The 25,928-nt window shown below is 41.3% G+C and overlaps 1 protein-coding gene across 1 annotated transcript in view; it reads left to right on the top strand.

Annotated features, from left to right (window-relative positions):
- Positions 1–25,928, top strand: part of CDH17 (cadherin 17) — a 70,215-nt gene that overhangs the window by 16,825 nt on the left and 27,462 nt on the right. The window contains 9 exon segments of the mRNA XM_064267665.1: positions 2,031–2,063; positions 3,675–3,773; positions 15,127–15,261; positions 17,493–17,631; positions 20,011–20,169; positions 20,274–20,473; positions 21,871–22,014; positions 22,016–22,060; positions 22,275–22,425. Coding sequence (XP_064123735.1) covers positions 2,031–2,063; positions 3,675–3,773; positions 15,127–15,261; positions 17,493–17,631; positions 20,011–20,169; positions 20,274–20,473; positions 21,871–22,014; positions 22,016–22,060; positions 22,275–22,425 — 1,105 coding nt within the window.

The following is a 25,928-nucleotide window of genomic DNA, read 5'->3' as shown; positions in this document are numbered from 1 at the left end:
GGTTTTAATGAAGATATATTTTTCTGATGTTCATAAAAAAATTCTCTAACTTTTTATCTTGCTAATGGGTTTTTATTAATGAAAGTGCAATAATTTACGTAATCACCTCTTTCTCTCGGTGGAAATCAGTAAGTGAGCACTGCGGGTGGGGGATGGCCAGGCGGGCCCCACTCCTGTCTGCCTCCTCTCTCCCCTCGGTAGAAATCCCATTTGTGTTTACAAAGCAGAACTCACTTAAAACATTAAAAAAAAAAATCCATTAGCCTTCTGAGTTTATAAAATTTCAAAATTGGATTTAAAAACCACTTTCTAAAGATTGATATGTTTTGTGATTTTAAACCAATCTTGGCGAAAGGGTAGGAGTGAGTGGGGAAGTTTTCAAATAGCTTGTTGTTGACTGGTAGATTGTCCAAAATTCTTGAGAGTTTGGCTTTCTATAGGCATAAATGTTCTCCAATAAATCCCCATTAAAGGAGAACAGATACAGTACTGGCTCAAAGTATAGAGGGAAATCTTTTTTATTGAACCCCACATGGGAAGATGAGATACGTAATTCACAAACAAGCCCAGCACCTCAGGGTGTTACCTGCTGTATTTGTTTCAGGTAGTATCTGCTGCACGGAATTATGAAAATTTAGAGTTGAACCTATTTTAAAGATCAGCTACTATCTTAGTCATCTAGTGCTGCTATAACAGAAATACCACAAGTGAATGGCTTTAACAAAGAGAAATGTATTTTCTCACAGCCTAGTTAGTACGTTAGAAGTCCAAATTCAGGGTGTCAGCTCCAAGGGAAGGCATTCTCTGTCAGCTCTGGAGGAAGGTCCTTGTCATCAATCTTCTCCTGGACTAGGATCTTCTCCACGTAGGAACCCTGGGTCCAAAGGGCACACTCTACTCCTGGCACTGCTTTCTTGGTGGTAAGAGGTCCCCCAACTCTCTGCTTGCTTCACTTTCCTTTTATCTCTTATAAGATAAAAGGTGATGCAGGCTACCGCCCAGGGAAACTCCCTTTACATTGAATCAGGGTTGTGACCTGAGCAAGGGTGTTACATCCCACCCTAATCCTCTTTAACCACAGGCAGAGATTATGATTTATGACACACAGGAAAATCACAAAATGGAGGACAACCACATGATATTGGGAATCACGGCCTAACTAAGTTGACACAAAATTTTTGGGGACACAGTTCAATCCATGACAGCTACCTCTTTGTTTTATAGATTAGACCATTAGGACAGACGGGCAGGTGACTTGACCAAGTTCACATAGCTTGGGAGTGGCAGAGAGGGGCCCTGAGGCCGGCTTCCTGCAGCAGCGTTTTCTCCACTACCTCACAGCGCCATTTTCTCTCTTGTGTTTCTTGGGCCATGGGGTTTGTCCTCAAACCACTGTGAACCAGTCAGCTTTACAGCTAAAGGGCTGATAATATAGAATGCATCTTCTGTTTTGCTTGAATATCTTAGTAAGTGAAGTTTGATAGTGTGAGAACCCATTGCCCTCAAGTCAATTCCAACTCACAGTGACCATACAGGACAGAGTAGAACTGTCCCATAGGGTTTCCAAGACTGTATTCTTCATGGAAACAGACTGTCACATATTTCTTTCACCGAGCGTCTGGTGGGTTCGCACTGCCGACCTTTCAGTTAGCAGCCAGGAACGTTCCGACTGTGCCACCAGGTCTGTGTGAAAGTTACTCCTAGTATATTCCCTTTGTCCTCATTTGTTTTTGTTCTCTTAGTAGACAACCAATATCAGCTTAGTCAAGAATCAATAAACCCAGGGATGTAGTGTAAGACTTCTTTCCCTATCGCTCTCATACTGATTGTTTTTAGGTTATCCCAGCAGGCAGTAATTTCCTGGCAAGAGGGTATTTGCTCTCCCTAGAGAAGTGGAAAACAAATTCTCTTCCCCTGTCCAGTTCTTCCTATTCTCTTGGTTTTACCTGTGCAACTCCAGAAAACCATGGACTTGCCATATCATGCTTCTGATTTTAACCTATCCCACCCCTGATTTCCACCCCAAATAGGAGACTGGAAGAACCTCTCAGGAAGGAGAGGAGGTAAGTATTGTGTTGTTGTCCTTGTTAGGTTTATGGGGCGCTAAATGTCTTATTCCTTGTCTTAGAGAGCTTCTCTATGCAGGTTTATGGCTGGCTGCTGCTTCTTGTGGAGTCCCTGGGTTGTGTAAATGGTTAACAAGCTCGGCTGCTAATCAAAAGGTTAGAGGTTCAAGTACACCCAGACGCTCCTTTTAAAAAAGGCCTGGTGATCTTCTTCTGAAAGATCAGCCATTGAAAATTCTGTGGAGCACAGTTCTACTCTGACACACACAGAGTAACCATGAGTTGGAGTCAACTTTTTGGCCACTGGCTTGGTTGCTTCCTACGTGCTCTCTCCTCTGCTCTGCCTTGCATTTCCCTTTAGTGGTGCAGTGCTGGTCAGTGATGTTGGTGATGTCAGGGGCTGTTTTTAAATTCTCCTCACTTTCCCTGGTAGGGGATGGGGATGGTGGGATTCATGACCTCACAAACATACCTGGTGTGCAAGATTGGGGTCAGCTTTTCTGAATGATTGTTTTGGCCACATTTGGTCTCTCTGGTGCATAGTGGTACATAGTGGCTGAGAGGGCAAGTTCTGGAGTCAGAAGTTCGAATCTTGCTTCCAGTTACTACCTGGGCAAATTACTTAACCTTCATCACCGTAAAACAGGGTAATAGTAGTAACTTACCTCTGTAGGGTCGTGAGGAAAAATGCACTTAGAACCTGTTGTGAGGATTAATTGTGCTTAGAACCTAGCTCAGCACATAGAAACTTAGCAAGTGTGAGTTGTTCTGGTTACTGTTCCAGCCAAAATCTACTACTATTCCAACCTGGATTTGGGTGTCTGCAGAAGCTGCTTGACTTTCAAGTTTAGAGAGTTTAGATTTTGGAACATTTGTGGGACTACTGCTTGAAGTAAACGCCTTATGATTTTCTTTTTCCTAAACGAGTCTCTAATTGCAAATCAAACAATAAAATAATATGCTTTTCTTCATATTTCAGTTTAAAGTCATATTCAGTTTTGACTAAAATTTTACCCTGTAACTATGTGCCAAGCATTGTACTTAGCATATCTCCATATACTTTTTTTCCCTATAAATGCAATTGTCCTTGAAGAGTCCATGAACTCCAGAGCACTGCGAATCTGCCATTCATCTCCTTATAAAATAATAGGAGCGGCAGGAGACATTTTAAAAAACTGGTGTAAAACCAGATAGAAGTTAGAAAGCAGAATGGCCTTGTGGGACGAGCGCGAGCTTCCGCTCAGTCAGACCTGAGTGCATGCACCACATCAACCACTTAATGTATTTCACTCTGGGCCACTAGCTTAACCTCTCTAAGCCTCGTTTGTAACATGCGGATGTTAATACTCTCCCACAGGGAGATTACCCAGGTGGTTAAATGAGAAAAGGAGTGCAAAGCACAGAACAAATCACCTTGACATGGTAGAGCTTCAACAAACATCAGACCCATTTCTGCCTGTTTGGGCTGGATCCCACCTTGCTTTGTGGCAGGATAGAATCCTGTGTTTTATATATCAGTTTTGAAAGCCCTAGTACAATCAGCAAGACTCATACATTCGTAATGAATGGTGATACTAGTGTTCTGTTTTTGTTTTTTTTTTTTAACAGATAACTGTAAATAGCCAAGATGGGAAGTTTAGCGGACCCCTGAAGCCCATGACATTTCCCATTCGTGAAGGCCAAGAACCGAGCCAACTTATCTTCCAGGTAACAGATACCCTTCAACACTGTTGACTTAATTACGCATACTTTCTCGATGGACTTTGCTCCTTACCTAACTGTAAAGCAGGAAATAAAAGAGGCATGGCATATCTCCTTATCAAGGATGATTGCAGAAGCCAAGTTAAAGAGAGAGATGGGTGACCTCAGCTGTGTAAGGAGCTGGGTTTGGCATCCCTCGTGCAGAATGTCCTTCACTGTCTCCTGAACAGGGAGCTTGGTACCTGTAGGCTTCACCTCTCCACCGTACATCATATCATTGTTTCTTCAGTTGCTTCATAATTTAGAGAAAATATATTTTAATGATTAATATGATTAATAATTTACCAAGTCTATTTTTCACCCTCCTCATTTTTTGACCATTTAGGAATTTTCAGTATTACCAGTATTATAAATAATGCTGCCTATACTTCAAGCATGTGGTTTATTGTTTAGAAAAAATCTCGTTAGGGTAAATTCTGTGGAAGAATGCTTGTTATCAATGGCTACAAACATTTTATATCTCAAGTTATTTCCAAAAGTATTGCACTAATTTACATTTCCATCAAAATATGTGTGTTTCCTTATATCCTTACCAACACTGGCTGTAACTGTTTTAAATTGTTAATTAAAAAAAAAAAAAAGGTAAGATATTGTTGTTCTAATTTTCTCTTTATTATTAATGAGATTAAAGAATTTTTATGTCTGCTTTTTTGTCAATAGTCTATTCTTGTGGTCTTAAAAGTACTGTAACTATCCCATAAATAGTAGCTGTTATTTACTTTTGAAAACATAGTTAGAGATGATCATATAATGTCTTATCAAGTTGAAGCCACTTTTAAATTGCTTTTGTTAACATTAAAATATCTGTTAATCTTGTCACACTGTTTAGAAGTGCTAAATGACATTTTTTTTTTTTAATCCTAGTAATAAATCTACCCTTATTATGTTTGTTGTTGTTGTTAGGTGCCGTTAAGTTAGTTCAGGCTCATAGCAACCCTATGTACAACAGAACGAAACACCACCCAGTAGTGCACCATCCTCACAACCTTTGCTATGTTGGAGCCTATGGTTGCAGCCACTGTGACAATCCATCTCATTCATGGTCCTCTTCTTTTTCACTGACCCTCTACTTTACCAAGCATGATGTCCTTCTCCAGGGTCTGGTTCCTCCTAATGACGTGTTCAAAGTATGTGAGACAAAGTCTCACCATCCTTGCTTCTAAGGAGCATTCTGGTTGTATGTCTTCCCAGATACATTCGTTCATTCTTCTGGCAGTCCATGGTATATTCAATATTCTTTGCCAATTCTGTAATTCAAATGCATCATTTCTTCTTCATCCTTCCTTATTCATTGTCCAGCTTTTGTGTGCATATGAAGTGAAAATACCAGGGCTTGGGTCAGGTACACCTTTAGTTCTCAAGGTGACAAAGGGGAGGATTACCCAAAAAGCAAGGTAAGCATAGGCTTACTTACTAATCAGTAGTGAAAATTTTCACATTTGTTCACCTCGCCAAAGATTCTGTTTCTAGGTATGGCTGGCATCTGTCTCTCTCCCAAACCCATGGTACCTTCCTATAGAATCAAACCTCTTTTCAAATTTATAATCCCTGAGGGGGATGGATTACTCAGTAAACAAGGTAAGCATGGCCTTACTTGTGCTTACGTACTAATCTGTAGCAGTTTCACCTTTTTTTTTTTTACCACATCACCATGTGAAACTGTTCATTACAGATCAGTAAGCAAACACAAGGAAGGCCATGCTTACCGTGTTTACTGGGTATTCCGTCCCTGAGGTGACATATTTGCTTTTTAACACTTTAAAGATGCCTTTTGCAGCAGATTTGCCCAGTGCAACATGTCATTTGATTTCTTGACTATTGCCTGTATGGGTATTGATTATGGATCCAAGTAAAATGATATCCTGGACAACTTCAATATTTTCTCTGTTTATCATGATGTGGCTTATTGATTCAGTTTTTTTTTTTTTTTTTTTTTTAAATTTTTATTAATCTTCAAGTGAACATTTACCATTCCAATCAGTCTGTCACATGTAGGTTTACATACATCTTACTCCCTTCTCCCACTTGCTCTCCCCCTATTGAGTCAGCCCTTACAGTCTCTCGTTTCGTGCCAATTTTACCTTCTTCCCTCTCTCTCTATCTTCCCATCCCCCCTCCAGTCAAGAGTTGCCAACACACTCTCCCGTGTCCACCTGATTTAATTAGCTCGCTCTTCATCAGTATCTCTCTCCCCCCCACTGACCAGTCCTTTTCATGCCTGATGATTTGTCTTCGGGGTTGGTTCCTGTCCTGTGCCATCAGAAGTTCTGGGGAGCATTGTCTCTGGGATTCCTCTAGTCGGAATCATACCATTAGGTGTGGTCTTTTAATGAGAATTTGGGGTCTGTATCCCATTGGTCTCCTGCTCCCTCAGGAGTTGTCTCTTGTGCTCCCTGACAGGGCAGACATCGATTGTGGCCGGGCACCAACTTGTTCTTCTGGTCTCAGGATATTGTAGGTCTCTGGTTCAAGTGGCCCTTTCTGTCTCTTGGGTTCTTAGTTGTCGTGTGACCTTGGTGTTCTTCCTTTGCCTTTGCTCCCGGTGGGTTGAGACCAATTAATGTATTTTAGATGGCTGCTTGTTGGCATTTAGGACCCCAGGTGCCACAATTCAAAGTGGGATGCAGAGTGTTTTCATAATAGAATTGTTTTGCCCATTGATTTAGAAGTCCTCTCAAACCAAGTTCCCCAGACCCCAGCCCCTGCTTCGCTATCCTTTGAAGCTTTCATTTTATCTCGGAAACCTCTTTACTTTTAATCCTGTCCAATTAGGCTGACCTTCCTTGTTTTGAGTGTTGTCTTTCCCTTCACCCAAAGCAGTTCCCATCTACAGATTGATCAATAAAAAGCCCTCTCCCTCCCTCCCTCCCTCCCTCCCCCCTTTGTAACCACAAAAGTATGTGTTCTTTTCCGTTTTTTCTATTCCTCAAGATCTTATAATAGTGGTCTTATACAATATTTGTCCTTTTGCAACTGACTCATTTCGCTCAGCATAATGCCTTCCAGATTCCTCCATGTTATGAAATGTTTCAGAGATTCGTCACTGTTCTTTATGGATGCGTAGTATTCCATTGTGTGAATATACCACAATTTATTTACCCATTCGTCCGTTGATGGACATCTTGGTTGCTTCCAGCTTTTTGCTATTGTAAACAGAGCTGCAATAAACATGGGTGTGCATATATCTGTTTGTGTGAAGGGTCTTGTATTTTTAGGGTATATTCCGAGGAGTGGGATTTCTGGTTTGTATGGTAGTTCTATTTCTAACTGTTTAAGATAACGCCAGATGGATTTCCACAGTGGTTGTACCATTTTACAATCCCACCAGCAGTGTATGAGAGTTCCAGTCTCTCCGCAGCCTCTCCAACATTTATTATTTTGTGATTTTTGAATTAATGCCAGTCTAGTTGGTGTCAGATGGAATCTCATCGTAGTTTTAATTTGCATTTCTCTAATGACTAATGATCGAGAGCATTTTCTCATGTATCTGTTGGCTGCCTGAATATCTTCTTTAGTGAAATGTGTGTTCATATCCTTTGCCCACTTCTTGATTGGGTTGTTTGTCTTTTTGTGGTTGAGTTTTGACAGAATCATGTAGATTTTAGAGATCAGGCGCTGGTCTGAGATGTCATAGCTGAATATTCTTTCCCAGTCTGTAGGTGGTCTTTTTACTCTTTTGGTGAAGTCTTTAGATGAGCATAGGTGTTTGATTTTTAGGAGCTCCCAGTTATCGGGTTTCTCTTCATCATTTTTGGTAATGTTTTGTATTCTGTTTATGCCCTGTATTAGGGCTCCTAGGGTAGATCCTATTTTTTCTTCCAAGATTTTTATCGTTTTAGTCTTTATGTTTAGGTCTTTGATCCACTTGGAGTTAGTTTTTGTGCATGGTGTGAGGTATGGGTCCTGTTTCATTCTTTTGCAAATGGATATCCAGGTATGCCAGCACCATTTGTTAAAAAGACTATTATTTCCCCAATTGACTGACACTGGTCCTTTGTCAAATATCAGCTGCTCATACGTGGATGGATTTATATCTGGATTCTCAATTCTGTTCCATTGGTCTATGTGCCTGTTGTTGTACCAGTACCAGGCTGTTTTGACTACTGTAGCTATATAATAGGTTCTGAAATCAGGTAGGGTGAGGCCTCCCACTTTCTTCTTCTTTTTCAGTAATGTTTTGCTTATCCGGGGATTCTTTCCTTTCCATATGAAATTAGTGATTTGTTTCTCTATTCCCTTAAAGTATGACATTGGTATTTGGATTGGAAGTGCGTTGTATGTATAAATGGCTTTTGGTAGAACAGACATTTTTACTATGTTGAGTCTTCCTATCCATGAGCAGGGTATGTTTTTCCATTTGAGCGTGTCCTTTTGAATTTCTTGTAGCAGAGTTTTATAGTTTTCTTTGTATAGGTCTTTTACTTCCTTGGTAAGATTTATTCCTAAGTATTTTATCTTCTTGGGGGCTACTGTGAATGGTATTGATTTGGTTATTTCCTCTTCGGTGTTCTTTTTGTTGATGTAGAGGAATCCAAGTGATTTTTGTATGTTTATTTTATATCCTGAGACTCTTCCAAACTCTTCTATTAGTTTCAGTAGTTTTCTGGAGGATTTCTTAGGGTTTTCCATGTATACGATCATGTCATCTGCAAATAGTGATAGCTTTACTTCCTCCTTACCAATCTGAATACCCTTTATTTCTTTGTCTAGCCTAATTGCCCTGGCTAGGACTTCAAGTACGATGTTGAATAAGAGCGGTGATAAAGGGCATCCTTGTCTGGTTCCCGTTCTCAAGGGAAATGCTTTCAGGTTCTCTCCATTTAGAGTGATATTGGCCGTTGGCTTTGCATATATGCCCTTTATTATGTTGAGGAATTTTCCTTCAATTCCTATTTTGGTGAGAGTTTTTATCATAAATGGGTGTTGGACTTTGTCAAATGCCTTTTCTGCATCAATTGATAAGATCATGTGGTTTTTGTCTTTTGTTTTATTTATGTGATGGATTACATTAATGGTTTTTCTGATATTAAACCAGCCTTGCATACCTGGTATAAATCCCACTTGATCAGGGTGAATTATTTTTTTGATGTGTTGTTGGATTCTATTGGCTAGAATTTTATTAAGGATTTTTGCATCTATGTTCATGAGGGATATAGGTCTAAAATTTTCTTTTTTTGTAATGTCTTTACCTGGTTTTGGTATCAGGGAGATGGTGGCTTCATAGAATGAGTTGAGTAGTATTCCGTCTTTTTCTATACTTTGAAATACCTTCAATAGTAATGGTGTTAAGTCTTCTCTGAAGGTTTGGTAGAACTCTGCAGTGAAGCCATCTGGGCCAGGACTTTTTTTTGTTGGGAGTTTTTTGATTACCATTTCAATCTCTTTTTTTGTTATGGGTCTATTTAGTTGTTCTACTTCTGTATGTGTTAGTTTAGGTAAGTAGTGTTGTTCCAAGAATTTATCCATTTCTTCTAGGTTTTCAAATTTGTTAGAGTACAATTTTATGTAGTAATCTGATATGATTCTTTTGATTTCATTTGGTTCTGTTGTGATGTGGTCCTTCTCGTTTCTTATTCGGGTTATTTGTTTCCTTTCCTGTTTTTCTTTAGTCAGTCTAGCCAATGGTTGATCAATTTTGTTAATTTTTTCAAAGAACCAGCTTTTGGCTTTGTTAATTCTTTCAATTGTTTTTCTGTTCTCTAATTCATTTAGTTCAGCTCTAATTTTTATTATTTGTTTTCTTCGGGTGCCTGATGGATTCTTTTGTTGCTCACTTTCTATTTGCTCAAGTTGTCGGGACAGTTCTCTGATTTTGTCTCTTTCTTCTTTTTGTATGTGTGCATTTATCGATATAAATTGGCCTCTGAGCACTGCTTTTGCTGTGTCCCAGAGGTTTTGATAGGAAGTATTTTCATTCTCGTTGCTTTCTAAGAATTTCCTTATTCCCTCCTTGATGTCTTCTATAACCCAGTCTTTTTTCAGGAGGGTATTGTTCATTTTCCAAGTATTTGATTTCTTTTCCCTAGTTTTTCTGTTATTGATTTCTAGCTTCATTGCCTTGTGGTCTGAGAAGATGCTTTGTAATATTTCGATGTTTTGGATTCTGCAAAGATTTGTTTTATGCCCTAATATGTGGTCTATTCTAGAGAATGTTCCATGTGCGCTAGAAAAAAAAGTATATTTTGCAGCAGTTGGGTGGAGAGTTCTGTATAAGTCAATGAGGTCAAGTTGGTTGATTATTGTAAGTAGGTCTTCCGTGTCTCTATTGAGCTTCTTACTGGATGTCCTGTCCTTCTCCGAAAGTGGTGTGTTGAAGTCTCCTACTATATATGTGGAGGTGTCTATCTCACTTTTCAATTCTGTTAAAATTTGATTTATGTATCTTGCAGCCCTGTCATTAGGTGCGTAAATATTTAATATGGTTATGTCTTCCTGATCAATTGTCCCTTTTATCATTATATAGTGTCCTTCTTTATCCTTTGTGGCGGATTTAAGTCTAAAGTCTATTTTGTCAGAAATTAATATTGCTACTCCTCTTCTTTTTTGCTTATTGTTTGCTTGATATACTTTTTTCCATCCTTTGAGTTTTAGTTTGTTTGTGTCTCTAAGTCTAAGGTGTGTCTCTTGTAGGCAGCATATAGATGGATCGTGTTTTTTTATCCAGTCCGTGACTCTCTGTCTCTTTATTGGTGCATTTAGTCCATTTACATTCAGCGTAATTATAGATAAGTAAGTTTTTAGTGCTGTCATTTTGATGCCTTTTTATGTGTGTTGTTGGCCATTTCATTTTTCCACATGCTTTTTTGTGCTGAGACGTTTTTCTTAGTAGCTTGTGAGATCCTCATTTTCATAATGTTTAACTTTGTGTTTATTGAGTCGTTACGTTTTTCTTGGCTTTTTTCTTGAGTTATGGAATTGATATTCCTTTTTGTGGTTACCTTTTTATTTACCCCTATTTTTCTAAGTAAAACCCTAACTTGTATCCTTCTATTTCGCCTTGTATCACTCTCCATCTGGCAGTTCAATGCCTCCTATATTTAGTCCCTCTTTTTGATTATTTTGATCGTTTAGCTATTGATTTCCATGATTTCCTGTTGTGTGTATTATTTTGTTTATTTATTTATTTTTTAGAATTAGTCTTAATTTGTTTGTTTTTGTGCTTTCCCTGTTTGAGTTGCGTTGATATCAGGACGTTCTGTTTTGTGACCTTGTATTGTGCTGGTACCTGATATTATTGGTCATCAGGCCAAACAATCTCCTTTAGCATTTCTTGCAGTCTTGGTTTAGTTTTTGCAAATTCTCTAAACTTGTGTTTATCTGTAAATATCTTAATTTCGCCTTCATATTTCAGAGAGAGTTTTGCTGGATATATGATCCTTGGTTGGCAGTTTTTCTCGTTTAGTGCTCTGTATATGTCGTCCCATTCCCTTCTTGCCTGCATAGTTTCTGCTGAGTAGTCTGAACTTATTCTTATTGATTCTCCCTTGAAGGAAACCTTTCTTTTCTCCCTGGCTGCTTTTAAAATTTTCTGTTTGTCTTTGGTTTTGGCAAGTTTGATGATGATATGTCTTGGTGTTTTTCTTTTTGGATCAATCTTAAATGGGGTTCGATGAGCATCTTGGATAGATATCCTTTCGTCTTTCATGATGTCAGGGAAGTTTTGTGTCAGGAGTTCTTCAACTATTTTCTCTGTGTTTTCTGTCCCCCCTCCCTGTTCTGGGACTCCAATCACTCGCAAGTTATCCTTCTTGATAGAGTCCCACATGATTCTTAGGGTTTCTTCATTTTTTTTAATTCTTTTATCTGATTTTTTTCCAGCTATGTTGGTGTTGTTTCCCTGGTCCTCCAGAAGTCCCAGTCTACATTCTAATTGCTCGAGTCTGCTCCTCTGACTTTCTATTGCGTTGTCAAATTCTGTAATTTTATTGTTAATCTTTTGGATTTCTACATGCTGTCTCTCTATGGATTCTTGCAACTTGTTAATTTTTCCACTATGTTCTTGAATAATCTTTTTGAGTTCTTCAACAGTTTTATCAGTGTGTTCCTTGGCTTTTTCTGCATTTATCCTAATTTCATTCGTGATATCTTTAAGCATTTTGTAAATTAGTTTTTTATATTCTGTATCTGATAATTCCAGGATTGTATCTTCATTTGGGAAAGATTTTGATTCTTTTGTTTGGGGGGTTGAAGAAGCTGTCATGGTCTGTTTCTTTATGTGGTTTGATATGGACTGCTGTCTCCGAGCCATCACTGGGAAACTAGATTTTCCAAGTAGTCAGCTAAAAAAAAATGCAGTCAGATCCCTATCTAAATTCTCTCTCTGGCTCCGGGTATTCGGATGTTAATGGGGTCGCCTGGGGAGGGTGGGGGAGGGATCTGAGAGCTAGGAGTGTAGCACCACAGAATATAGAGCTGAACACCACGTTCACGCTCCGCCCCCGTTTGCCAAAATCCGGGCTGGACGGGTCCCTGGCTAGGACACTGCTTTCCTTGCTCGGAAACCAGTCCCTTCCTCCTGGGGACTTCCTCCGGTGCGCGGCACCGCTCGTGGGCACTGGGTGGGCGTTTCCCGCACGAACGGGTGGGCCCGCCCCCAGGGTCTATTCAGGCGATTATAGTTAGATCCCGCGGTCACGCCCCGCCTGTGCGCGCGCCCAAATCCCAGCGGGATGACTTCCGGGTTGAGACGCTGCTTTCCCTGTTCGGGAACCAGTCACTTCCTCCCCGGGACTTCTCCTTCCGGAGCGCCACACCTCTCGCGCGAACTGGGTTGGCGTCACCTGCACGGCCAGGTGGGCCCGCCCCCTGGGTCAATTCAGGGCAATAAAAATGGACTCCGTGCTCACACCCCGCTCGTGCGCGCGCCCAAGCCCCAGCAGGACGGAACCCCGTCTGGGACGCTACTTTCTGCGCTTCGGGCCCAATCAGTTCCTCCGCACGGCCAGGTGGGCCCGCCCCCTGGGTCAATTCAGGGCGATAAAAATGGACTCCGCGCTCACGCCCCGCCCGCGCGCGCCCAAGCCCCAGCAGGGTGGCACTCTGTCTGGGATGCTACTTTCTGCGCTTTGGGACCAATCAGTTCCTCCGCACGGCCAGGTGGGCCCGCCCCCTGGGTCAATTCAGGGCAATAAAAATGGACTCCGCGCTCACGGCCCGCTCGTGCGCGCGCCCAAGCCCCAGCAGGGCGGTACTTTGTCTGGGATGCTACTTTCTGCGCTTTGGGACCAATCAGTTCCTCCCGGGGACTTCTCCTTCCAGTGTGCCGCACCTCTCACGCAAACTGGGAGGGCGTCACTCGCACGACCAGGTGTTCCCGCCCTCTGGGTCAATTCAGGATAATAAAAATGGACCCCGCGCTCATGCCCCGCCCGCGCGCGCGCGCATGCCCAGATCGCAGCGGAATGGCTCCCCGTCTGGGATGCTGCTTTCCCTGTTTTGAGACCAGACACCTCCGGGGATTTCTCCCTCTGGTGTGCCGTGCCACACGCGCGGACTGGGTGCGCGTCCTCCCGCACGAACGCGTGGGCCTCGCCCTGGGGTGACTCCAGGGAAACACAGCTGACCCCCCCCCCCCGCGCGCGCCCCGTCGGCTTCTCGCCTAACTCCCGGCGGACAGCAGGGCACCCCAGCTGGGACGCTGTTCTCCCCCCTCTCAGATCAGTCACTGCCTCCCGGGTGTTTCTCCCTCCGGCTGCACCCCTACGCCGCCCGCGCCAACCTGCTAGGCTTCCTCCCGGGATGGGTTCGGGGGGGAAGGGGTGGGCCCCCTTTCTGTGCCGTCTGCCCCCCTGGGCTCTGCCCCAGATCGAGCTCCGAAGGTCACCTGCCTGGTGCGTTGGCTCCTAGTTCTGAAAACAGTCGCTGTCTGCCCGTATTTGTTCGTCCTCCGTCTCTAAGTCTGTGCTTGTTGTTCAGAGTTCATAGATTGTTATGTATGTGATCGATTCCCTTGTTTTTCCGAGTCTTTGTTGCAAGAGGGATCCGCGGGAGCGTCCACCTAGTCCGCCATCTTGGCCCCCCTCCCCGAAAGATCTTGATTCAGTTTTGAGGATTTTTTTTTTTTTCTTTATGTTGAGGTGTAATTCATCCTGAGTGAGTATGGTGAAAGGATACAACCCTGATGCACACCTTTCCTGAAATTAAACCATGCAGTATCCCCTTGTTCTGTTTGAACGACTGCCCCTTGGTCTCTGTACAGGTTCCTCATGAACACAAATGTTCTGGAATTCTCATTCTTCTTAATGTTATTCATAATTTGATATGATCCACACAGTTGAATGCCTTTGCATAGTCAATAAAACACAGGTAAATGTCTTTCTGGTATTCTCTGCTTTCAGCCAAGATTCATCTGACATCAGCAATGATATCCCTCATTCCATGTCCTCTTCAGAATCAGGCTTGAATTTCTTGCAGTTCCCTGTCAACGTGCTGCCGCAACCGTTTTTTAATTATCTTTAGCATAAGTTTTCTTGAGTGTGATATTAATGATATTGTTCAATAATGTCCACATTTCGTTGGGTCAACTTTATTTGGAATGGGCATGATTATGAATCTCTTCCAGTCTGTTGGCCAGGCAGCTGTCTTCTAAATTTCTCGGTGTAGACGAATGAGCACTTCCAGCATTGCACCTGTCTGTTGAAACATCTCAATTCTGTCAGTTCCTAGAACCTTGTTTTTTGCCAATGCCTTCAGTGCAGCTTGGGCTTCTTCCTTCAGTACCATCAGTTCTTGATCACGTGCTAGCTCCTTAAATAGTTGAATGTTGACCAATGCTTTTTGGTACAGTGGCTCTGTGTATTCCTTCCATCTTCTTTTGAGGCTTCCTGTGTCATTTAGTTTTTTGCCCATAGAATCCTTCAGTATTGTGACTCGAGGGTTGAATTTTTTTTTTCAGTTCTTTCAGCTTGAGAAATGCCGGGCATGTTTCTTCCCTTTTGATTTTCTAACTCCAGATCTTTGCCCATTTCATTATAATCAGTGTTTCTTAAAAGTTAGTGATTTCATGGCTTTCAGATCTTCCCAGAAAACCTCATAAATGCCAGCTACAATTTAAAGCATCATTTGGCTTTTGTCAATGTTTTGAGCTACATTATACATGGTTTCTTTTAAAAAAAAAATGTATTTTGAATGTTAAATAGTTAACTTGCAAGTAAACTTTTAGAATGTATCACTTTAACAGCTGAGGATTTCTTACTTATAGATTGTGCAAATGAAAACTTTACCTGAAATGGGTAGCTGTCTACAAATTCCGCAACTTTGTTTTTCCTTATATTCTAATCTATTGTTTGCTTTTTCTCAGTTTAAGGCCAGTCCTCCTGCTGTGGATTTCAGACTAACTGGGGAGACAGATGGAATCTTTGAGATACAACCAGATGGATTTCTGATTCTTACCAAAGCGCTGGACAGGGAAACAAGAGCTGTTCACAGACTCCAGGTGAGTTGAGACAAAGGGATCCACCTCTCTGAGCCCCCGCTTTGTCCTAGAAGCTTCAGTGGCACCTTCAGTGCGGAATTCTATCACGGCTCTCCTGACTTTGATAGCGCTCATTGCAAACCCCCATGTCCATTTTTTTTACCAACGACAGAGAGGCATAGCCTTAGCCTTTTTGACCAAAGTAACTCAATTCACACTGCCAAGACCCTCAGATAGTGCTGGGAATCCAAGTATGGCTGTACTCAGGGTCCTAGGTCAAAGCCAGGGCAACATTTCTTTGATGCTGCACAGGTGTGTTCTTGTGGCTATTGTGGAGACTCTGTGCCCCGAGAGAAGGTAGTATCAGTGCTGGGAGGGCGCTGTTTTATGCCTTGAAAGAGGCCGAAGGAACCAATGGTCAGAGACTGACTGAAAGGGACCATTTGCCTCTTTCCGCCTTAGTTTTCATGGTTTGGTATCTGAACACCCAGGGATGGTAGAAAGCTAACTGTGAGAAAGAAGAGCATGCCAACAGCTTCCTTTCTGGTACCTGCTGCTATTGGCCCTGCAGTCTGACCACCATAATGGTTCTGTAAGAGGACATGCACTCCCATAACCTCAGGATCAAAGTGCTCTCATTTCACTGACTGTATCCACTTAGAACAGAAGGATGTCCAGTGTCCATCATACCACACTGCTGGAAAATCACAGTCATTGTTAGCTCAGCTTAACTGATAGGGCCTCTATTATAGCAGCTCCCATTTTTTAAAATTTTAACTTTATTACAGTAAAAAACTATATAGGAGCCCTGGTGGTGCAGTGGTTAAGCACTCAGCTGCTCACTGAAAGATCAGCTGTTCAAACCTACCAGCCACTCCATGGGAGAAAGATGTGGCAGTCTGCTTCTGCAAAGATTACAGCCTTGGAAACCCCATGGGCAGTCCTAGTCTGCCTTATAGAGTCACTATGAGTTGGTGTTGGCTTGACGTCAATGGGTTTTTGGGGTTTAAAAAATATATATGTGTCTTAGTTTTTCAGTGCTGCTATAGCAGAAATACCACAGGTGGGTGGCTTTAACAAACAGAAATTTATTTTCTCACAGTTCAGGAGGCTAGATTTCCAAACTCAGAGGCCTGGCTCTAGGGGAAGGCTTTCTCCCTCCATCGGCTTGGAGGAAGGTCCTTGTCTCTTCAGCTTCTGCTTCCTGGTTCCTTGGAGATTTCCATGTGTCTTGGAATCTCTCTTCCCCCTTCTCTGTTCCACTCACTTGTTTAATCTCTTTTATATCTCAGAAGAGATTGACTCAAGATACACTCTACACTAATCCTGCCTCTTTAACATAACAAAGACAACTCTTTCCCAAATGGGACTATAACCACAAGCATAGAGGTTAGAATTTATAACACATGTTTTGGGGGAACATTATTCAATCCATAATAATACACATAACAAAAAGTTTGCTTTTTTAACTATTTTTAAGTGTACAATTCAGCGGCATTAATTACATTCACTATGTTGTTTGTTTTGGTTTTTATGTTGTTCTACCATCACCACTATGCATTTCCAGAAGTTTTACATCACCCCAAACAGAATCACAGTACCCCTTCCTACCCCCAGCCTCTGGTAACCACTAGTAAACTTTGGTCTCCATGCATTTGCCTATTTTAAATATTTCATGTAAGTGGGATCAAACAATATTTGTCCTTTTGTGTCTGATTTATTTCACTCAATGTTTTCAAGGTTCATCTATGTCATAGCGAGTGCCAGAATTTTGTTTCTCTTCATGACTGAATAATATTCCATTGCATGAATATACCATTTTTGTTTTTTCCGTTCTTCTGTTGGACACTTGGGGTGTTTCCATCTTTTGGTTGTTTGATTCCCTACTTTCAATATTTTGGGTATATACCTATGAGTGGAATTGCTGGATTATACAATAAATCAATGTTTAACTTTTTGAGGAAACACCAAACTGTTTTCCACAGTGACTGTACCATTTTATATTCCCACCAGCAGTGCACCAAGTTCCAATTTCTCCATATCCTTGCCAAAATTTATTTTCCATTTTTGTGATAATAGTCATCTTAGTGGGTATGGGGCTAGCAGCTCTCATTTTGGGCTTTTGAGAGGTGTCTTTCTCCCCTACAGTCAGACCATTGGTTCTTCGAGCACTAATTTCTTTCAAGTGACTTTTGAGCATGTGCTATGAAGTCCACTCTCACCAGTATGGTTTCCTTTTCCTTCAACATCAGGTTGCAGCCGTGGATGCTCATGGAGCTACAGTGGAGGGCCCAGTCCCCATCACGATAGAAGTGAAGGACATCAATGACAACCGACCCATGTTTCTCCAGCCAAGATATGAAGGCTCAGTGAGGCAGAATTCTCGTCCAGGTAATACACAGGAGCCTGGAGATGTTTATGGAGGGGTGGAAGGGTATCAGGTAGAAGGGGCAGATTTGTGTGAATAACAGCTGCTCTTACCACTTATTAAGCACTTAATTTTGTTTTATCTTATTTAAGGAGTCCCTGGGTGGTGCAAACAGTTAATGCATTTGTTGCTAACTGAAATGTTGGAGGTTCAAGTCCACCCAGGGGCACCTTGGAAGAAAGGCCTAGTGATCCACTTTCGAAAATCAACCACTGAAAACTTTATGGAGCATAGCTCTACTCTGACACACAAGGGGTTGTCATGAGTTAGAATCGACTCCACAGCAACTGGTTTGGTTGATCCTATTTAAACTTCCCAGCGATCCTCTGGGAGTTGTTTTATAACCCCCGTTGCCCTAGGCCAGGGTTTCTCAAGCTTGGCACTATTGACTTTTTGGTCCTGATAATTCTTTTTTTTTTTTGGTCAGTGCTCTACTGTGCATTGTAGGATGTTAAGCAGTGTCCCTGACCTCTACCCACCCGATGCCAGTGTCTGCACCCCCCCCAATCATGACAACAAAAATGTCTCCAAACATTGCCAAATGTCCCTTGGGTGGAGGGTGAGGGTGGGGCAAAGCCACCCCTAGTTGAGAGCTACTGTTTTAGGATAGAACCGGGATTGATGGGAAAAGGAAGAGTAAGCTCACTAGCCCATATCCTCCCAGGAACCTACATTCTCATGATCACCTCTGGCTTCCAGTTCTTTCTCTCTTCTCAAGTCTAGCTCCCAGCTATGGCTCATCTCTTCTTTATGCTGCATTGACCTTTTTCCTTCATTTCCATATCAGACCGTCACCAAGGCATACGTGTGTGCAGTTGGCTTGAATGAAGATTTGGGTAGATGAAGAAATGTCACATCATATCAGTGCACAAAATAAAAATGAGTATTAGATTTCTTGAGTTCTCGGAAGGACTCTTGACCATTTCCATCAACTCACTGTCAAGCTTTCCTCTATGTTATACTTAATCTTCTCTTTCTCTCGTTCTTCAATGCCCAATTCCAAGAATTTAGAGAAAAACTTGTTTTCACTTTACTATGCAGAGCAATTTCACTGTCCCTGTCCCTGAGGTTGCATATCAAAGATTCACTAATGAACTCTGCTAAATGAGAATCCTTCTCAAGGTCTTATCCCTTTTCTCTTCACCAATAGGATCTTTTAGAGCAGTGACTCTCAAACTTTTTGGTCTTAGTACAGCTTAACTCTCTTAAAAACTATTGAGAACTTCAAAGAACTTTTGGATGTGTGGGTTATATTCAGTGGTATGCTAATCAATGTCTAATAACTGCCTCTGAGGGGAAAAGCCTTGATTCGTAGCATTTGCCAGTTTCCACGGTATAAATACTCCCACCATAGCCCATTTCAAGCTACCAATGGTTTAAAAACTGGCTTGCAAAATTTCTGAATATTTAACAACTGACTCTCATGGGCTGGCTCCAGAACATCATTGGTTGTATCTCTCAACATTTACCATATTAGAAACTAAAATGTAAAATATTTATTAATTTAAAATAATAATAGTAAACATGTTTTATGAAAAAATAACTACATTTTCTGAAACAAAAAATTTAGTGAGAAAAATGGCATTGTTTTAATTTTTAAAAATATCTTTACTGTCGGGATTAATAGAAAGCACAACATTCATTCTGTTATATGCTCTTTTAGTTGAAGTATATGAAGAAATGTTAGTCTTACACCTGTATAAAGTTGGAAAAGGGAGGAGTGTTTTAATAGCAGTATCAGATAAATTTGAATATTCTTTGATATTGTATCAAAACTTGACAGGTAGTGATTTCTTAAAGGTTAGTTGCAATGTGGAATCTAAGACCATATTATCGACATGTTTTGTATTCCTTTACACCAAAATCCATTGGATTACTTTGTTCTTTGAGTCAGTCTTTTATGCATGGATTTTTTTTGACTCCATAGACCCCTTAAAACAGTCTCAGGGACCCCTAGAGTTCCCTAGACCACATTTCGAGAACCCTGTTTTAGAGGAAGAGAGCAGAATAAAGACTTATTTCCCCACTGATATGAATTAAGGCACCTTCCCCCATTCTAGGGAGCCCTGGTGGTGCAGTGGTTAAAGTGATTGCCTGCTAACCAAAAGGTTGGCAGTTCGAAACCACCAGCGGTTCTGAGGGAGAAAGATGTGACAATCTGCTTCTGTTGATATGTATAGCCTTGGAAACCCTATTGGGTTACTATGAGTTGGAATCAATTCAACGGCAAGGGGCTTGGTTTTTGGTTTGGTTTCCCTCATTCTGTCTCTACCCCTTAGAAGGCAACAGTTGGTTTGGGTTTTAATTAACTTTTTTTTGACTGGGTGCATTTTGTTAAACAGGGAAGCCCTTCATGTATGTCAATGCTACAGACCTGGACGATCCAGCCACTCCCAATGGCCAGCTTGTTTATCAAATTATCATCCAGCTTCCCAGTGTCAACAACGTTATGTACTTTCAGATCAACAACAAAACGGGGGCAATCTCACTTACCCCAGAAGGTAAGTCAAAGGCTGTCCTTATAGGACCATCTGAGTCAGAAAAAGGGATCTAGGTCTGTATAATCTTCAGAGACATCTTTTTTCTTTTCCCCTACTTCCCACAGGCTCTCAAGAATTGGACCCTGTTAAGAATCCTTCCTACAATCTGATGGTCTTAGTGAAGGACATGGAAGGTCAGAATGAGAATTCCTTCAGTGACACCACATCTGTGGATATTTTTGTGAAGGAGAATATTTGGAAAGCCCCAGAACCTGTGGAAATTGAAGAAAACTCAACTGAGCCTCACCCCATCAAAATCACTCAGGTAGTTCCCAAGAGCCAACTAGATAAATGCCCTCACTTTGTAGACACCCATACTCATGGCCTTTACTAACATATTTATTAGGTACGTTTTTACGTAAAATAATTACAAGGCAAATTAAGCAGACAAAGGCTCTGCCCCAAAGTCTCTGGAGTTTACCACTGTGGACAGAAAACTCGGATTCAGATTTATACTTGAACTTCAAAAGAGAACTTCTCTGACTTTCACCTTCAAAGTCAATACTACTGATGTTTGTCGCTCCTTGTCGGCGGTATGGGGCATGTCTTCCCTAGAGTGAGTTTTTAGTGGTGCATCTATCAAATGCATGGTTTAAATCTGAGGTTGTAAATGTTTTTGAAAGGATGCTGTTTATTCTTGTGGGCAAAAATCTTGCTCCAATAAACTCATCCCATCAGAGGCTGAGGGCAGAGATGGGACTAGCCAAGGGTGAAAGGGTTCAACCGGCAATCTTCCGCTTTGGAGGTCCTCTACCTACCCCGACCCCATCTCCTATGTGTGCCTGTCCTCTCCACTCAAGCATTGCTCCACAATCCTCTCCCCACTCCTGCCCCACTCCCCACCTTCCAACCCCAGTGCCACCCACCTTAGCTCTTGGAAATCCACTCTGGGCTCCACCAGGCCTGTTCGCCTTCGAGTTTATGTTAAAGTTACAGATAATAGAGAATACTCATAGGATTGTTTGAGTATTATATAATACATAAAAGCATTTAGAATTGTGTCTGGCATGGCATAAATCTTCAATCAACATTACCATTAGTACATCAGACAGGATAGGCTCTGTCTATAGCAAAGACTCGTCTTGCTATTGAGTTTATGTATTTTTGCCGGATTATTTGCAAAATAGCTCCAGGAGTTGACAGTTATTCTTATCCTTGAAGTCCTTAAGACTAAGTATTTAGGAGCAGAATGTGCCTTATTTATGTATCATTTGTCTTACTTAAAGTGTCTCTTTGTCCTGTCATTCATCTTCATTGGTGAGTCTTAGAAGCTTGCCATAAACCTTGGCTTAGTTCCTCAGATAATGCAAACCACAAAGCACAATTAGTTTCTTATATTGAAGTTTCATGAATATGAAGGCTTCATAATCAGAATTGGAAAAGAAAACCACCCACAGACTCTTTGGAGGGTTCACATAGCATTGCTTTAGTGAAGAAAAATACCCTGATGTGCTGTTTTGAACAATATGATTTCACTAGAAAAAAAAAAAAGCTTGTTTTTGGTTGAAAGTGAAAAATGTAACTCACTTGTTATAAGAAACCGCAGACGTACAAACAAGTTTGTCAGGAATTTTCTACCGAGAATCAGAAAATTATTTATTATCTTTTCAGTTCTTTCCATCCAGATGTATCTTTCCTCACAATTCTCTTTGGACCCTGTAGGTGCGGTGGAATGAACCAGGTGCACAATATTCCTTAGCTGGTGTGTCAAGGCTGCCAAAATTTCCATTTTCAATTGACCAGGAAGGAGATATTTATGTGACCGAGCCCTTGGACAGAGAAAAAAATGATTCAGTGAGTAAAATGGGGAGAGTGTCATGGATGACAAGAAAAATTCCTGTGCCCACCTACAGCCGAGTGCAAAATTGATTTTACTAAAAATAATAATAGTAATTGTGTTCTGAATGCCAGCACATCACTGGCTCTTAAAAGACTTGATGATTTCCCAGTTCCAAGCAAATGGAAAATAAGGGAGTAAATGAAATAAAAATGAAACAGTTATTTTCTTTGGCTTCTTAAGGGGATGGTGAGAGAGCCATGGCTTAATTGTGACCTTCCTGTTGTAGTATGTTTTTTATGCAGTTGCAAAGGATGAGCAAGGAAAACCTCTTGCAAGGCCACTGAAAATTAGTGTTAAAGTTACAGACGTTAATGATAATCCACCTACATGTCCATCTACAAAGACTGTATTTGAGGTCCAGGAAAATGAAATAATAGGTAAGCAATGGTAGCTGTTTAAATGCTGTGCTAACTACCCTCCCCGTATTAAACCTGTAATCCCTTTTCCTCTCTGTCTGGTAAAAGGTGGGCAGGCGGATCTGATCAGGGATTGATTGCCCCTGTCTAACTGTTGAATGCACTTTGGTTGGGAGTCACACAGGTACAGTAATTCAGTTCAAACAATATCTGGGTCCAGTTGTGCTCAAGTTGATTCTGATTCATGGTGACCCCATGTGTTGCAGAGTAGAATTATGCTCCACAGGATTTTAAAGACTGAGACCTTTTGGAAGAAGATCACAAGGCCTTTCTTCTGAGTTGCCTCTGGGTGGGTTTGAACTATCTGCCTTTTGGGTATTGTGCCAAATATCTGGGTAGTGTTCTTAAATTGGAGATTTTATAATCACTGTCATCACTACTACCACTATTACTACCATGACTATTACTATTACCAATATTACTACAACTACTCTCACTCTCAATACTACTGCTAGGACAATAACCACCTATGCTGGTATCCTATATACATAAAAAAAAAAAACATACACAGGGATATTTAATTTCCAAGGTTTTACCATAAATTCTCTTATTTTGCCCTCTAATAAAACCATTGCCAAAGATAAAATCATCAAATTTACTGAATAATTCAAATAAATATACACGCCCAGTGTCAATAAGTAAGCAATACAAATGTAAGTTGAATTTTCACTCTCCATCCTCCTCCCCTAAAAAAATGGAGAATTCAAGAGCCTGGTAGATGATGCTCACATCTCACCTGTTTTGTCCTTTTGGTGTTGACTTTTTTTTTTTTTAACCGTGTCTCCATGATACCTTTAGCTTTAAGAGGGACAACGGCTATAAGAACATTATGACTTCTGGGAGTTTTATGACTTCCCTGAATTTGGGACATCCTCTATTTCCCCTTGGTGTTGATACCATTGACTGAGAAGGCTGGTGTTTCTTGAAATATTTTGACCTGTTGTTCGATGAAAATTTCTGATGCTTACAAGCTCCGCCAGTCCAGTTGCCATCAAACTGATTCCAATTCATGGTGACCCCATGTGTATCAGAGTAGAACTGTGTTCCATAGAGTTTTCAATGGCTGATTTTTCAGAAATAGATTCTTGTTTTTTTTTTTCTGAGGTGGTTCTAGGTAGACTTGCCCCTCCAACCTTTCCACTGGCAGCTAAGTGTGTTAACCGTTTGTACCACCCAGCGACTCCATTGACAAGCTCAGTAGCCTCTTATTACTACCATTTCTAGGGCTTTGCTGCCCTTGTGAGCAGATCTTTATATACTTTGTGTTCATTCCTCATTATTTTCTTTTGCACTCTATGCTCTTCCTGCTATTCACTTTGACACAGTGGGTGCTGGTCCAGGGATTTGCTTGCTCGATGCTCAGTCTTCTTCTAGCAGTCAGGAGCCATACATAGGCTACTTGTCAGTGTGTTCTGCTCATGTCCCCTCTGTTTCATTTATTCAGTCTGTTGCCACTACAGAGAGTTCAATGACAGTTTGGAGGATTTTAGTTAATTATAAGGAAAAATCTCTTAACAATGACAATAGTGTACCAATGGATTGAATAGCCAAAAAAAATAAAAGCTTGTGGAATCATCCTTTCTGGAAATCTGGTGTTGTCGGTGTGTGATGCTGAGTAAAGGCTGAAGAACTTTGAAGACATTTCTAGACGATACCTCAAAGTCTTTTTTGCGTCGGACCTAACATTTAGAGTGTGCTAGTAACCTATTGCTGCATATTGCCTCTGATTCAGAGTGAGAGCTGAGGGAAAAGTAACGAGCTAGACAGAAGCCAGGCTTTATATAAGCTAATTTCTGAAGTGACATCCCATTGCTTTTGCCATATTCTATTCATGCTTGGTAAAGTAGAGCACGCTTGGTAAAGTAGAGGGTCAGCAAAAAAGAGGAAGACCCTCAACGAGATGGATTGACACAGTGGCTGTGACAATAGGCTCAAACATAGCAACAATTGTGAGGCTGGCACAGGACTGGGCAATGTTTCATTCTGTTGTACATAGGATCATTATGAGATGGAACCGACTTGATGGCACCTAACATGAACACTCATTAGAAGCCAGTCATTAGGCCAAGCTCACACTCAAAATGATGGGGTGATGCAGAGATGAGAAGAGGGGATCATTGGAAGCCATTTTACAGGCTGTCTACCTTATTTGGGAAGAGGACAGTGCTAGTTTCTGTAGGTGAGAGGAAGTCATCGTTGTTAGAATAAATTGTTCCAGGGGCTCAGTATGCTATTTGCCTTTCTAAAAATATGATTTTTCTTTGCAAAAATATTTCACAAAGTCTTGCACGATGAACTTAATGGATCAGAAATTCTTATAAATCAACGTATATTAATTGAGTATATTCTATATACTTAACCTAAAAGAGGTGAAAGACAAGACCCTGCCCAGTGAAGGCTTAACTTCTGGCTGAGTAGACAAGACATGCATAGATGGAAACATAAGTAAATAAAACCTCAACCCAATTCTAAGTTATTCCTCAATATGTTTACATTCTCCTTTTGGGTGTCTTGTATTAGAATCTTGTAGGACTCATGTCCCCAAGTTTTAGCAATACTAACATCAATTCTTGAATTCCATTTGTTACCAAGTCTTACATGTTCAATGGGAAATCGAGCCTCTTATAAAAGCCCCACCTCCCTAAAATATTTCTAGGTATGTCCCTGAATCAATCTGGGCTGCCATTTGTTCTTGGTCTCTGTCATTCAGAGGCAGGGTGCTCCTGTCACTTCTGGCATGACTGATCCACAAAGTCATTTGCCCCCACTGAAGGGCATCTCTGACTAGAATTTCCCTGGCTGCTGATGTCAACAGTCCTCATGGTGCATCTGTTGGCTAGAAATTTCCCCTGGAGTGAAAGGAGGACGTTGTCCTCTGTGTTATGCTCACTTACTTGGGGAGCACGGGAGTCTAAAGGACCCAGACACCAAAGGATCACAGAATTCAGTAAGGCACTCTTTCATCCCCCTACACAGATAGTTTTCTCACAAGAGCACACGCATGCTACAAAGGTAACTTGGTCACGATGGATTCAGAAAGAGCAGTTGCCATTACACTCTTCTCTGCTCCTATTGCTCGTGATGGCTCCCAGGCCACTCATGATGGCTCCCAGGCCATGACACACATCTGTATGTGTTCAGCTCCATTATAGACATATCACAGGTCCTTCTCTTCTCCCTCAACTCCCCCAACTCTTAATTTTTATATGAATCAGTGGATGCAAGGAGATATGGGGGAGGGTAACCTAACTCCACAAATAGGATGTATTGAAGTTTTAGCTCCAAGGTAGGATTCTTGCTGCATGTAAAACACAACCCAAACCATAAGTCAATTTTGACTCATAGCAACCCTACAGGACAGAGTAGAGAGATCTACAGATCAGAGGAATATGATCTGGAACCTACTGAAGCTCACCCAGAGCTGGGTGGGGCACTGAGTCATAGCCACTGTCTTCTGTTGGAAC

The sequence above is a fragment of the Loxodonta africana genome, chromosome 14 (genome assembly GCF_030014295.1).
Source record: "Loxodonta africana isolate mLoxAfr1 chromosome 14, mLoxAfr1.hap2, whole genome shotgun sequence".
In the NCBI taxonomy this organism is placed as follows: Eukaryota; Metazoa; Chordata; class Mammalia; order Proboscidea; family Elephantidae; genus Loxodonta; species Loxodonta africana.
The sequence above is the reverse complement of the archived record's forward strand: the minus strand, read 5'-3'. Positions and strand labels throughout refer to the sequence as shown.